The following is a 13614-nucleotide window of genomic DNA, read 5'->3' on the forward strand; positions in this document are numbered from 1 at the left end:
CACCAGTCATTTGTAGTGCTACACTTATCCCATTCTTAATCATTAAGCACTAGAACTGATCACCAGTCATTTGTAGTGCTACACTTATCCCATTCTTAATCATGAAGCACTAGAACTGATCACCAGTCATTTGTAGTGCTACACTTATCCCATTCTTAATCATTAAGCGCTAGAACTGATCACCAGTCATTTGTAGTGCTACACTTATCCCATTCTTAATCATTTAGCACTAGAACTGATCACCAGTCATTTGTAGTGCTACACTTATCCCATTCTTAATCATTTAGCACTAGAACTGATCACCAGTCATTTGTAGTGCTACACTTATCCCATTCTTAATCATTAAGCGCTAGAACTGATCACCAGTCATTTGTAATGCTACACTTATCCCATTCTTAATCATTTAGCACTAGAACTGATCACCAGTCATTTGTAGTGCTACACTTATCCCATTCTTAATCATTTAGCACTAGAACTGATCACCAGTCATTTGTAGTGCTACACTTATCCCATTCTTAATCATTAAGCGCTAGAACTGATCACCAGTCATTTGTAGTGCTACACTTATCCCATTCTTAATCATTTAGCACTAGAACTGATCACCAGTCATTTGTAGTGCTACACTTATCCCATTCTTAATCATTTAGCACTAGAACTGATCACCAGTCATTTGTAGTGCTACACTTATCCCATTCTTAATCATTTAGCGCTAGAACTGATCACCAGTCGTTTGTAAAGTCATGCTTAACTAATTGCAAAAAGCTTCATGAAACACCCCTAGGAACAATGTAACTTCATATTTTAAAAACACATGGAATGTACTGTACTGAGCACTGAGCTTGGTGGATCAGTGCAACATCACATATCCAAGATATGCCTAAAAGGGCGTCAGTTGTTAGATTACAAAGAATATTAATTTTTAATGTTTTTTATTGTAGTTTTCTTTTTGGCAAGTAAAGATTTAAAATAAACTTCTTTCTCTCTTTTTTTAGTGTGGAGTCCTGATTATTGTATTGAGCAATATGAACAGAATTTTGTTCTAATAATGTAACAGACATGATGTCACCATGCTACCAGTATTAAAAAAAAAAAAAGACTATTAATTGACTGCAGCAACTACTTCCAAAGGTTAAAATATACATTTAGAATTTGGATCAGAATAACATTTACCTTTTGAGTTTCTCCACTTCTTCTGGGTTCTTCATAATGGTTCCTCGACTGGCTTTCAGCTGAAGGAAATTATTCAGCATTACATCTCGGGATGGAGTCTGTTAAAAAAATATCACATCCATACTAAAAATATAATATAACCATAATAAAAATAGCTAAGTATTACAAACAGTCAACGGGAAAACCCTGACGGGACAAAATATGGTATCATACTGCCCCAATGCAAAATAAAAGACAGCAAAATATATAGAGAGCGACAGCCCTTGAAAACATCATAGATACTACATGTAATTTGTTGTATCTATCTTTGCTATATAAATGATATATCTTTCAGAAAATAAACACAGAAAACACTGTTGAGAATGGAAGAAACACACAACAAACAACATGTGGCAAGTGGAAGAAGCACACACCATTAACAAACACATTGGTTGAATATTACCTTTTCAAGCTGTAAAGATACAAATGCTTCAGGGGATCTCTTATGTTTCTCCATGCTTGATTTGAGTTTAGCAGCAAACACCACAGACTGTGTAGATATACCTACTGCACTGGATTTCCTTCGACCCTGAGATTGAGCAGAATGACTCGTCTCTACTGGAGCATTACTAGGCCTGGTAAAACAATAACAACATTTATATCAATACACTTTTATTCAAATGATGCTTTATTCAAGTTTTCTATGGCTTTTGTAACAAACAACGACGATAAAAAAAAAAAATCACAGATAAACAAGGTGGTTTTTGTATAAAATTCTAAATCAGTCATGATATTATCAAAAGAAAACGAACAGTAGAGAATTTATATGTAAAGAAATAATTAAACAGTTTTAATAGCCCATCTATTATGCACAAAGCTATTACATAATATCATCTCAAGATTCAATCAAAGTGTTATGATAAACTTTTATCGTTCCTATAAGTTAATGAAACTTACTGTTGTCTTGCTGGTGTGTTATCAGTATCAGCTTCTTTGAAGTAAGAACACACACTGCCCTGCTGAATAGCAGCTAGTAATGAATTCTTATGAACAACCTGGATCATTAGAATAACACGGATATTCTCCAGACCATTCTTCTTCATGATCTGAAAAAGATACATTGATTGATCATTGAAGATTTGCAGGATAATACAGATAATGCAGAAGCAGCTTACAGTACACCATGTGGATAGTCTTGAATGGAACTGAATTGAAATTATCCTATTTAGAATTACCCAAATGGTGTACTGAATGCTCTTTTAAAAAAATGATAATAGTAATGATAATAATAACAATAATAACTAGAGGGTATTCATTTGTCTCGCAATCTACTATGGTCAACAAGGAAATTTGTGATCACTCTCGCAAAAAGTGTTCACTGGCTTTCTAGGAAATTCGTGATCACTCTCGCAAAAAGTGTTCGAAAGCTCATGAACTTGTAAGCTAGTGAACACTTTTTGCGAGAGTGATCACGAATTTCCTAGAAAGCCAGTGAACACTTTTTGCGAGAGTGATCACGAATTTCCTTGTTGACCATAGTAGATTGCGAGACAAATGAATACCCTCTAGCGATTATTTCAATCCGCAATAATGAACCTATTTAGTATTAATAACAATAATAATTAGATTTATATCGTGCCAAATCCACTCTGTAGAGTGCTCAAGGCGCTTTTTAGGAAATTATAAGAGAAATTAAGAAGAATTGAAGAGAAATGTTTTAAGGTATTGTTTGAAAGTTTCAGAGGTCAAGCACTGTTGAATGTTTTCAGGGAGGCTATTCCATAATATGGAGGATGAGTGAACAAATGATCTTTCCCCCCAGGTTTTGGAAACTTTGGGGGGTAACAAGAGAACTGGAAGAGGAGGAACGTAAGGATCTTAAAGGGGTATAACTTTTGATCAGTGAAATGAGGTACTGGGGAAAAGAGCCATTGGTGACACAGTAGAAAGTTAACAACAAAATCTTGAACATAATATGTTTTAAATAATTGATTGATGCCACTATGAGGTAAGGGACTCAATACACATAGATTTAATGATTGATTGATTTGATTTGATAGCATTTATTCCATTAATCATACATAATACATACATTACATGGGAAAATCGTAAAATAATGCAATAATAAAATCTGAAAAGATAAAGAGGCAACTAGAAAGACAAAGCCTTATTAGCGCTGCCACCTTTACGACAAGTGGAATGCCTCTGGCGGTCTCACCTGCATCACGCGATTCAATATAGTAGCAGTGCTGACTTTGAAAACTACTGTAACTCGCACAAGATGTTCAGTGATACTTGGTTACTCTTATGTCCACGTTTTATGAACTAGACCAATACACTTACAGAGATATGACGGTAATTCAACAAATACCCCCAACATGGCCAAAGTTCATTGACCTTACATGGCCTTTGACCTTGATCATGTGACCTGAAACTCGCACAGGATGTTCAGTGATACTTGATTACTCTTATGTCCAAGTTTCATGAATCAAATCCATAAACTTTCAAAGTTATGATGGTAATTCAACAGATACCCCCATTATGGCCAAAGTTCATTGACCTTTGACCTTGGTCATGTGACATGAAACTCAGGCAGGATGTTCAGTAATACTTGATTAACCTTATGGCCAAGTTTCATGAACTAGGTCCATATACTTTCTAAGTTATGCTGTCATTTCAAAAACTTAACCTTCGGTTAAGATTTGGTGTTGACGCCGCCGCCGTCGGAAAAGCGGCGCCTATAGTCTCACTCTACTATGCAGGTGAGACAAAAACTGGAAGCTGAATATGTGATATTGTGAAATATATGATGTAATAAATACTGAATACCAGATATAAACATTGAGCATAGAAGAGGGAAATGCAAATTTTAAAACAATGCAAGGAAAAGAAATATCAATGATAAGTACTATAAAAATGAAAGGGGAAAAAGGAAAAGAAACCTGATCAAACATTATTACAATATTTACTGAGAAGTTTGGTTTTATATCTACTTGATGGATATCACATCAACACACTCAAACTACTCCAAACCCTTCCCTACCACATTGTTACAATTTTTTCTTTTCTTTTTGTACTGAAAGAACAAAGGAGGATCCAATAGCTTTTAAACAGAGTGGAACATTGAACATCATGAGATCTAGGACTAGATAATTACCTTCAGACAGCCTTCCTTGCTACGGAAACTAAACATTCCAACATGTTTTTCATCCAGTTCTTGAATAGCCAAGAAGATATTGGCTGGAGTGTAACGGTCAAGATTAGAATCATCTTCTTGAAGAGCGGTCATGAAGAGAGGAGGAGGTTGGTCAGCGTCATCTTTATGAGTAGCAAACTCAAACTGGACACACCTCATGAACATATGAAATTCATCAAAACCCATCTCTACTGCTTGCTCCCTGTATAACTACATTGTCAAAAGAAATGGAACATAACATATCTACATCAAATTTCCACTTAAATGACTAGTAATACTGTAAAAATAAAAAATATTGTATTAATGTTGATACAAGACAAATTCAATACAAATTATTGTTTATGTCATTATTGCTATAAATCTAACATAAGGTCAATGTTTAAATTTCTGGAATAAACTAAATGCAGTTTAATAGAAAATGTTAAAAATTTAGAGACAGTGTGAATGATATAATGAAAGAGATCTCCACAGATAAATGGACATGAGAAATATTAAGTGTTAGATTTTTCATTCCTGATTTTTAACAAAATCGTCACTTTTAAATAAGCTCTAAATTAGACAATAAATTGTGACATACCCGAGAAAGAATTTCAGTCTCCCAAGAAGTCTCCACAAGCCTGTGCCTCAAATTTATTGTCTGCATCAAAAACAAATCAAGACATTAGAAATGACTAAAACTGAAAAATAAACTTGATAAATATTCTTCTGTTTAATTTTGATTTTCATTTGTCCTTGTCTCATCATCTTTTGTCCACTGCATCACAACACTAATAAACAATTCAGTTTTGAGACTTGAATTTCCTATTAACATTTTTAACATCTTTAAACTTGCTATTTTCTTAATCTATTGATAATGACTACCTTTCTGATTGTAATATGTTTTAATGTAATTTAAGCTGTTCATTGTAAATTTATACATGAGACAATATTATCTTGCTTTATTAACATTACCTTCATAATCATTTCAATTCAGTTCAACGATTGGCAGTATGAGAAAGAATAGAACAAGTTTATACAGTACAAGTAAAATGCAGAATAAATAAGTACAAATAAAAAAAACAACAAAAATACACAATTAAAGATGTATATAGAATTTAGACTGGATTTATAAAATAAAAGGTAAGATAGAAAAAATTTACTTGTAAAGTGTTCATTTCGTATACATGTTCTGTAAGTTTAGGCAGAGCTCTATTCTAAAATCTCTTCATTCTGTAAGGTAATTCTTGATATTTAAAGTGTATATTGAATAGTTTTCTTCCTTACTACACCACCCTGTGTGTATGATGATGTTCTTTACCTCCATGATATCCAGCCATATCTTAAGGGTATCAGCCTGCTTTTCTTTGGCTGTTCTTCTACCTGCTGCAGCCTCCTGGGCATCCATACGAGTCGCTGCAAGCTCACAGACGAGCAGAGGATCCTCAATGAACAGATCAGAGAACAGCTAGATCATATAAAAACAAGAATTCAGTAAATATATTTACATGCTCTTTCATCTTTGCATTTGCTAACCGTTTGCAATTTCCACTCAAAAATACTAAATTACATGTTGAGTATTATTTCTCTTTTGCCTATTAAATATTGTGTAGTCCACAATGCTCCATGAATACCTACTGCTATCATCTACATCTCTACCACCATCCTCATAATCACCATAACTGACATTGATATCATCATCAATGTTATCTATTTTGTCATTATCAACTACCATCATCACAACACAATTATTTTTATTAACACATCATCACTAGACTCATTACAAGTTGTATCATCATCCCCAAATAAATTTATTCATATTTAACGGTCCACTACTCACATCTTTCTGTACTTGAGCATTGAAGCTATGTCCCATTGGTTTCATCTCATCCCATTCCTTCTGAACAGTCTCCCATAATTTCTTCTCCATGGCAATAGCTTCAGATTCAGTTGAAGGTTCATGACAATGATAGAGTTCCTGATGGGAAGAGTAACAATCAAACTTACTTCTTCATAAATCAGAAGAAACTCTTTATCTGACTCGAAAACCAACAAAAAGTCGTAAAATATGAATTTTGAGATTTACATTGAGCTTGAAAAAGCATGTCCTAACCTTTAAAATGGTATATAACTTGTCAAAGTTGATCAACAATAAGCCACACAAGAACTTGATTGAATGCTGAAGAATTTCAGCAAGAACTTAAAACAATAACAAGAAAACAAGGTTTGAACTGAGGTCAAAGATGTGCACACTGAAATATCAGTGAAACTTCCAAGCGGTCTGCAAAAAATGGTAAGCAAAGAAACTCTTGAATCCTGTCTTTTATTCAGCTTTACAAATGCAAATTTTGAAAGTTTAAAGAAGAATTGCATTACTCCTTCAGATAAAAAATTTGTTATTTTTTGCTTTTTAAAGACACAATTACTATTTGGCTCTTCACACTTTCAGGAAGTATAAATAGATGATTGTCTTCACCATCGATGAATCAGGAAAGAGCACAGTAAACATAGCAAACATACGACTTCATAAAAATTTTGACACTTTTGGTTCCAATAATTTTAGCACAGAGTAAGACCATGGTCTAAATTAAACCTGACTTCAGAATACGGGTCATTATGTCCAATTTCTTTTAATACTTACTAACAGTTTCTTATACTGGCTAATTAAATGCCACTAAAAAACTTGCATTTGTTTTATAGCTGAGAGAGAATTTATCACAGAAACTTAGAATTTGTGATCGATAACAGGCACACTAATGGACATCTTTGACAACTAAGACCTCATAAGAATAATTTCTAGCATATACTTAAACAAATACCATAAATCTACATTGAGATATGAATTCTTGTCTTACTCACGTTGCAAGCATATTTAACAGCCTGAGGGATGCGACTAATGAGAGCTAGGGAGGGGTGAAACTCTAGAAGGAAGACATGTTTGAGGGCGGGACGGCTAAGATTGATTGAAATTGGCTGTTTTTTAACAATGGCATGAGGAAGACCAAACTTGTTCCCTTCTCTTGTAATGCGCTTGATGTACTCACGCTGACTCTCAATCTACGAAGAAAAACAAAATAAAACAACTTGATACAAAATTATTATTTAGATGTAAGTATTTTTATCCTTTCTCCAAGCATTTTGCCTTCTTTCTAATTTATGCATATATCAGGAAGTTTCATTAAAAGGATCTTCATCTTACTATTTCACATAAAGGCTGTGAAATAATAGGTTTCAAAATACACCATATACTTCATTTATGTGTTTTGTGTGTAACCCTAGCTTCTGGAAGACAAAAATGTTTCTATTGTATTCTACACTGCAAGAAATGTTCATATCAACTACTCTGTTACTACACCTATTATAATGTGATAAAAGCCTGTGATAGGAGATTTGCTTTATTTAGGGCCATGTCACATACAATGTACAATTATGGTAATTTATAATTATAACAGTCATAGTAACAGTGCTAAACAGCCAATCAAAATCAAGGATTTCATCAAAGTTAGCATTGGGTGGCAAAGATACCACAATAGTGACTTCATGCAACAGGGCCCAGCTCTATCAATGAGATAAAAATAAAATAGATTTCGGAGTACCTGTTTATCAGAGACAGACTTGATCACTCCACAATGAAGTTTTAGACACCGAGACTCCATCTTGTACGTATGCACAAAGTAATCTCTCTTAAAGTCAAAGCGAGGACGCTTGTGAATGATGTTTGTCATCTCCTGAGCGAGGGCTCTCTTCTCATGCATATCAAATACATTGTGGTAGGCTTCAAGGTATACATCAAGAAGCTATTCACAAGGAAAACAGAAATATATAAAAATTACAGAATAATTCAGAGAAAACATATCAATCATGGTACATAAGATATATTGATTTCTCACTGAAACCAATATAATTGGTATTCTTGTACAATGAATATTCTGCAACAAAATGAACATAAGTGATTGAAACTTCTTCTATACAATAAGCACCAAAGATTCACAGAAATGCCTAATTGTTCAATTGATTGTAGTCAAGCAATGGTCAATTTACCTGTCTCTTATTTTCTAGGAACTCTGCTTCATTGGTCCATAGATCAAGGAGAATAGCATGACGGTCAACAAGAGAATGACCATAGCTAGGGATATCTACACTATCATCACAATGGTTCTGACAGAAAGTGAGAGAATGAAAAATATATTAAAAAGAAATAATATACTTCATCTTAAATACAAACATATGATAAATGTAACCCTTCAGCTCAACCTTGTACATAAACAATCAAACTGCTTCTGGAAATATGTCTTTCTCCTATTCAGTAAAATATCAATCGGAATATAGAATGTTACCTAACATATAGAAAGTATCTATGAACCCAATATTAGAATTTACAAGTTATGCAAACAAACTTTGGCATGCAAAAAAAATAAAAATAATAATAATAAAATAAAAAATTAACATGGATTATTGAGACCCAAGCATAGTTTGATAAAAGTTACTGATAGAATCTAAATAAATAAACTCATCACTAAACAGACTGATGAATAAGCTGTTCAATATTGGAAGAGGTTCCCTAATGTACAAAAGTATTGTAATTAGTCACAAATCATCAGTAACGACAGCTGTGACTTTAGGAAGAGGTTCCCTAGTGTACGCAAGTATTGTAATTAGTCACAAATCATCAGTAGCCAAAGCTGTGACTATAGGAAGAGGTTCCCTAATGTACACAAGTATTGTAATTAGTCACAAATCATCAGTAGCCAAAGCTGTGACTATAGGAAGAGGTTCCCTAGTGTACGCAAGTATTGTAATTAGTCACAAATCATCAGTAGCCAAAGCTGTGACTATAGGAAGAGGTTCCCCAATGTACACAAGTATTGTAATTAGTCACAAATCATTAGTAGCCACAGCTGTGACTATAGGAAGAGGTTCCCTAAGGTACACAAGTATTGTAATTAGTCACAAATCATTAGTAGCCACAGCTGTGACTATAGGAAGAGGTTCCCTAGTGTACGCAAGTATTGTAATTAGTCACAAATCATCAGTAGCCAAAGCTGTGACTATAGGAAGAGGTTCCCTAATGTACACAAGTATTGTAATTAGTCACAAATCATCAGTAGCCAAAGCTGTGACTATAGGAAGAGGTTCCCTAGTGTACGCAAGTATTGTAATTAGTCACAAATCATCAGTAGCCAAAGCTGTGACTATAGGAAGAGGTTCCCTAATGTACACAAGTATTGTAATTAGTCACAAATCATCAGTAGCCAAAGCTGTGACTATAGGAAGAGGTTCCCTAATGTACGCAAGTATTGTAATTAGTCACAAATCATCAGTAGCCAAAGCTGTGACTATAGGAAGAGGTTCCCTAGTGTACGCAAGTATTGTAATTAGTCACAAATCATCAGTAGCCAAAGCTGTGACTATAGGAAGAGGTTCCCCAATGTACACAAGTATTGTAATTAGTCACAAATCATTAGTAGCCACAGCTGTGACTATAGGAAGAGGTTCCCTAAGGTACACAAGTATTGTAATTAGTCACAAATCATCAGTAGCCAAAGCTGTGACTATAGGAAGAGGTTCCCTAGTGTACGCAAGTATTGTAATTAGTCACAAATCATTAGTAGCCAAAGCTGTGACTATAGGAAGAGGTTCCCTAATGTACACAAGTATTGTAATTAGTCACAAATCATTAGTAGCCACAGCTGTGACTATAGGAAGAGGTTCCCTAGTGTACGCAAGTATTGTAATTAGTCACAAATCATCAGTAGCCAAAGCTGTGACTATAGGAAGAGGTTCCCTAGTGTACGCAAGTATTGTAATTAGTCACAAATCATCAGTAGCCAAAGCTGTGACTATAGGAAGAGGTTCCCTAGTGTACGCAAGTATTGTAATTAGTCACAAATCATCAGTAGCCAAAGCTGTGACTATAGGAAGAGGTTCCCTAGTGTACGCAAGTATTGTAATTAGTCACAAATCATCAGTAGCCAAAGCTGTGACTATAGGAAGAGGTTCCCTAATGTACACAAGTATTGTAATTAGTCACAAATCATCAGTAGCCAAAGCTGTGACTATAGGAAGAGGTTCCCTAGTGTACGCAAGTATTGTAATTAGTCACAAATCATCAGTAGCCAAAGCTGTGACTATAGGAAGAGGTTCCCTAGTGTACGCAAGTATTGTAATTAGTCACAAATCATCAGTAGCCAAAGCTGTGACTATAGGAAGAGGTTCCCTAGTGTACGCAAGTATTGTAATTAGTCACAAATCATCAGTAGCCAAAGCTGTGACTATAGGAAGAGGTTCCCTAGTGTACGCAAGTATTGTAATTAGTCACAAATCATTAGTAGCCAAAGCTGTGACTATAGGAAGAGGTTCCCTAATGTACACAAGTATTGTAATTAGTCACAAATCATTAGTAGCCACAGCTGTGACTATAGGAAGAGGTTCCCTAGTGTACACAAGTATTGTAATTAGTCACAAATCATTAGTAGCCAAAGCTGTGACTATAGGAAGAGGTTCCCTAGTGTACGCAAGTATTGTAATTAGTCACAAATCATCAGTAGCCAAAGCTGTGACTATAGGAAGAGGTTCCCTAATGTACACAAGTATTGTAATTAGTCACAAATCATCAGTAGCCAAAGCTGTGACTATAGGAAGAGGTTCCCTAGTGTACGCAAGTATTGTAATTAGTCACAAATCATCAGTAGCCAAAGCTGTGACTATAGGAAGAGGTTCCCTAGTGTACGCAAGTATTGTAATTAGTCACAAATCATCAGTAGCCAAAGCTGTGACTATAGGAAGAGGTTCCCTAGTGTACGCAAGTATTGTAATTAGTCACAAATCATCAGTAGCCAAAGCTGTGACTATAGGAAGAGGTTCCCTAATGTACACAAGTATTGTAATTTTTCACAAATCATCAGTAGCCAAAGCTGTGACTATAGGAAGAGGTTCCCTAATGTACACAAGTATTGTAATTAGTCACAAATCATCAGTAGCCAAAGCTGTGACTATAGGAAGAGGTTCCCTAGTGTACGCAAGTATTGTAATTAGTCACAAATCATCAGTAGCCAAAGCTGTGACTATAGGAAGAGGTTCCCTAGTGTACGCAAGTATTGTAATTAGTCACAAATCATCAGTAGCCAAAGCTGTGACTATAGGAAGAGGTTCCCTAGTGTACGCAAGTATTGTAATTAGTCACAAATCATCAGTAGCCAAAGCTGTGACTACCATTAAATAGTATGAAAAGGCCTAGATGCTAATAATAAGAAAGAAGACAAGAAGTGACTACCTGTCGTCTTGAGGAGCTGATACGTGACATTGCCGGTCCGTCTTTCTTAGTCCTGTTTTCACGATCTTTCTCAATAAAATGTGTTGCTATCAGCAGGAGATCAGTCTCTAAGTTCCTGTCAAATGATACAACATTCAATAAATTTGAATTTCAACAGATTTATCAAAAACAACACAGATATTACAACTGAGTTTTAATTTAAGTCAATAACTAGAGAAGCATTGTTCTAAAGCTCTAAAGATTTAGAAGTCAGTCGATGAATTACTTACTTCATATCTTCCTTGGCCTTGTGATAGATGATATAATAACCTCTTTGATCTTGTACATGTACCCTTCCTTCATCAATGGTATAGAAATCATCATGGTTCTCAATATCAGAAAATTCCATGAACTCAGATTCTGACAACCTGAAGAAAAAGGAAATACTCAATGAGTAAGCTCTTTGAGACATATTCAGATAGTATTTGAGTAGGCTTAGTTATGTCTCATACAGTATGCAGTTGCTAGAGTACCTAGCAATAAAATCACAACAGAAAATATTAAAAACAGTTCTATAAGTTTAGCTTGAATTTCATTCCAGACCATTACAGAAATACTTGAGGCAATAGGGATGAACTATACTATTTACCTAGATTTACTCAATCTAAAGAATCACATGCATAAGACTGGGATCTTCTGCCTTCTTGCTAAATGTACAGTATTTACATTGGAGAAGTGTAATAAAAACAACTCATGTTATGCATAGCCTGCTGGTAGAGCAGTTTTGTAAATAGATTAGCTAACCTGAGAAAATCAAACAATGTCAATATTATCATTACTCATTAATTAAACTGTAGAAATGAGAGTTAACTCACTTGAATTCTGCTGGTGTGTTATGCAGGTAACCATGGTTACCAAGTCCACCTCCTCCTCCCATGCCTGCTTCTGGTGTTCCTTGTCTGTGGTTCTGATGACTGAGTTGAAAATAAAGTTGGAAATAAATCGGAAACCCTACTATAACATGACAAGATTATAAAATAAAACTATGAAATTAGTAAGATAAAAAGATTATTGATTAACTGATTCATAAGAACAATGAAGACAAGTACAAATAAAAGTGACCTCATTTTGGTCTATTATTTCAACGAATTGTAATTAATAAATCTATTTTCTTATCGGAAAACTTAAAGAGTAAGATATAAAAAGTTACCTTTCATTCTGAATATGGTTTCTATACAATCACAAAACACAGATAAAAAAAAACAAATAATGGTAAAATTTCATCTTAAGTGTGATTATACCATAGAGATATATTACGAGTTTGCTAGAGTGCGGACTCGCAATAGGCGAGCGTACTTAACGTTTGTGATTGCGCAGAGCATGGTCGGCCATTGCTCGATAGGTCTAGATTTGCAAAAGTACCCAGACGTACACAAGCTTGTGCGTTGTAACGCTGTGTGAAAAAGGGATGTGGTCTCCAGCTTTTATCTTGAAGAAAAGAATCCAACCTCAGTTGAAAATATGAATGACAAATTGCATCTCAAACTATTAGAGTGATTAAATGGGGATTATGCTATCAATTTGGCATTTTTACCCGACTTCTCGGGATGAAATTCTCCTAAATTATTTGCATTAACTTTATGTCCATTTATTGGCCTATAATAATAGACAACAATATTGATAATATCACACAAATAAATAGATAAAAATAAAGCATAGCATACAACATACATTAATAGAAAGATTGGCAATTAATTAAAAAGACAGTGAATTAGCCATCTTCTCTGGATTTCCCTACCTTTAACTGCATTGTCCTTTTCCCACATTTCCTTCATTCACATCCTTTGATATATGTTGGAAATAATTTTGTCATTTTTATATAGACCTACTATACGTAACTTGCTTTAATTTGTACGAAATATATCATTTTTCTAATGTACAATTTGTTTAAGTTAGTGTTTTGATCTTTGATTACAATATGTGACAATATGTGCCAATAAGATTTTTTTCAATTCAATTTCTTTTTCAAATTGAATTGAAT

General features: G+C 34.4%; 1 protein-coding gene across 4 annotated transcripts in view; it reads right to left on the minus strand.

Annotated features, from left to right (window-relative positions):
* LOC129256690 (uncharacterized) overlaps window positions 1-13614 on the minus strand; it is an 82019-nt gene that overhangs the window by 35550 nt on the left and 32855 nt on the right. For all 4 annotated transcript variants that reach the window (XM_064097733.1, XM_064097730.1, XM_064097732.1 and 1 more), the window contains 13 exons: window positions 12449-12547; window positions 11864-12001; window positions 11595-11709; window positions 8363-8479; window positions 7918-8118; window positions 7181-7378; window positions 6162-6299; window positions 5643-5789; window positions 4923-4982; window positions 4307-4555; window positions 2107-2255; window positions 1613-1784; window positions 1171-1268 (listed from right to left, as the gene is read on the minus strand). In XM_064097733.1, the coding sequence (XP_063953803.1) occupies window positions 1171-1268; window positions 1613-1784; window positions 2107-2255; window positions 4307-4555; window positions 4923-4982; window positions 5643-5789; window positions 6162-6299; window positions 7181-7378; window positions 7918-8118; window positions 8363-8479; window positions 11595-11709; window positions 11864-12001; window positions 12449-12547 (1881 nt within the window). The remainder of the gene's footprint in view (window positions 1-1170; window positions 1269-1612; window positions 1785-2106; window positions 2256-4306; window positions 4556-4922; window positions 4983-5642; window positions 5790-6161; window positions 6300-7180; window positions 7379-7917; window positions 8119-8362; window positions 8480-11594; window positions 11710-11863; window positions 12002-12448; window positions 12548-13614) is intronic.

This window comes from Lytechinus pictus, chromosome 3 (assembly GCF_037042905.1).
Source record: "Lytechinus pictus isolate F3 Inbred chromosome 3, Lp3.0, whole genome shotgun sequence".
Classification (NCBI taxonomy): domain Eukaryota; kingdom Metazoa; phylum Echinodermata; class Echinoidea; order Temnopleuroida; family Toxopneustidae; genus Lytechinus; species Lytechinus pictus.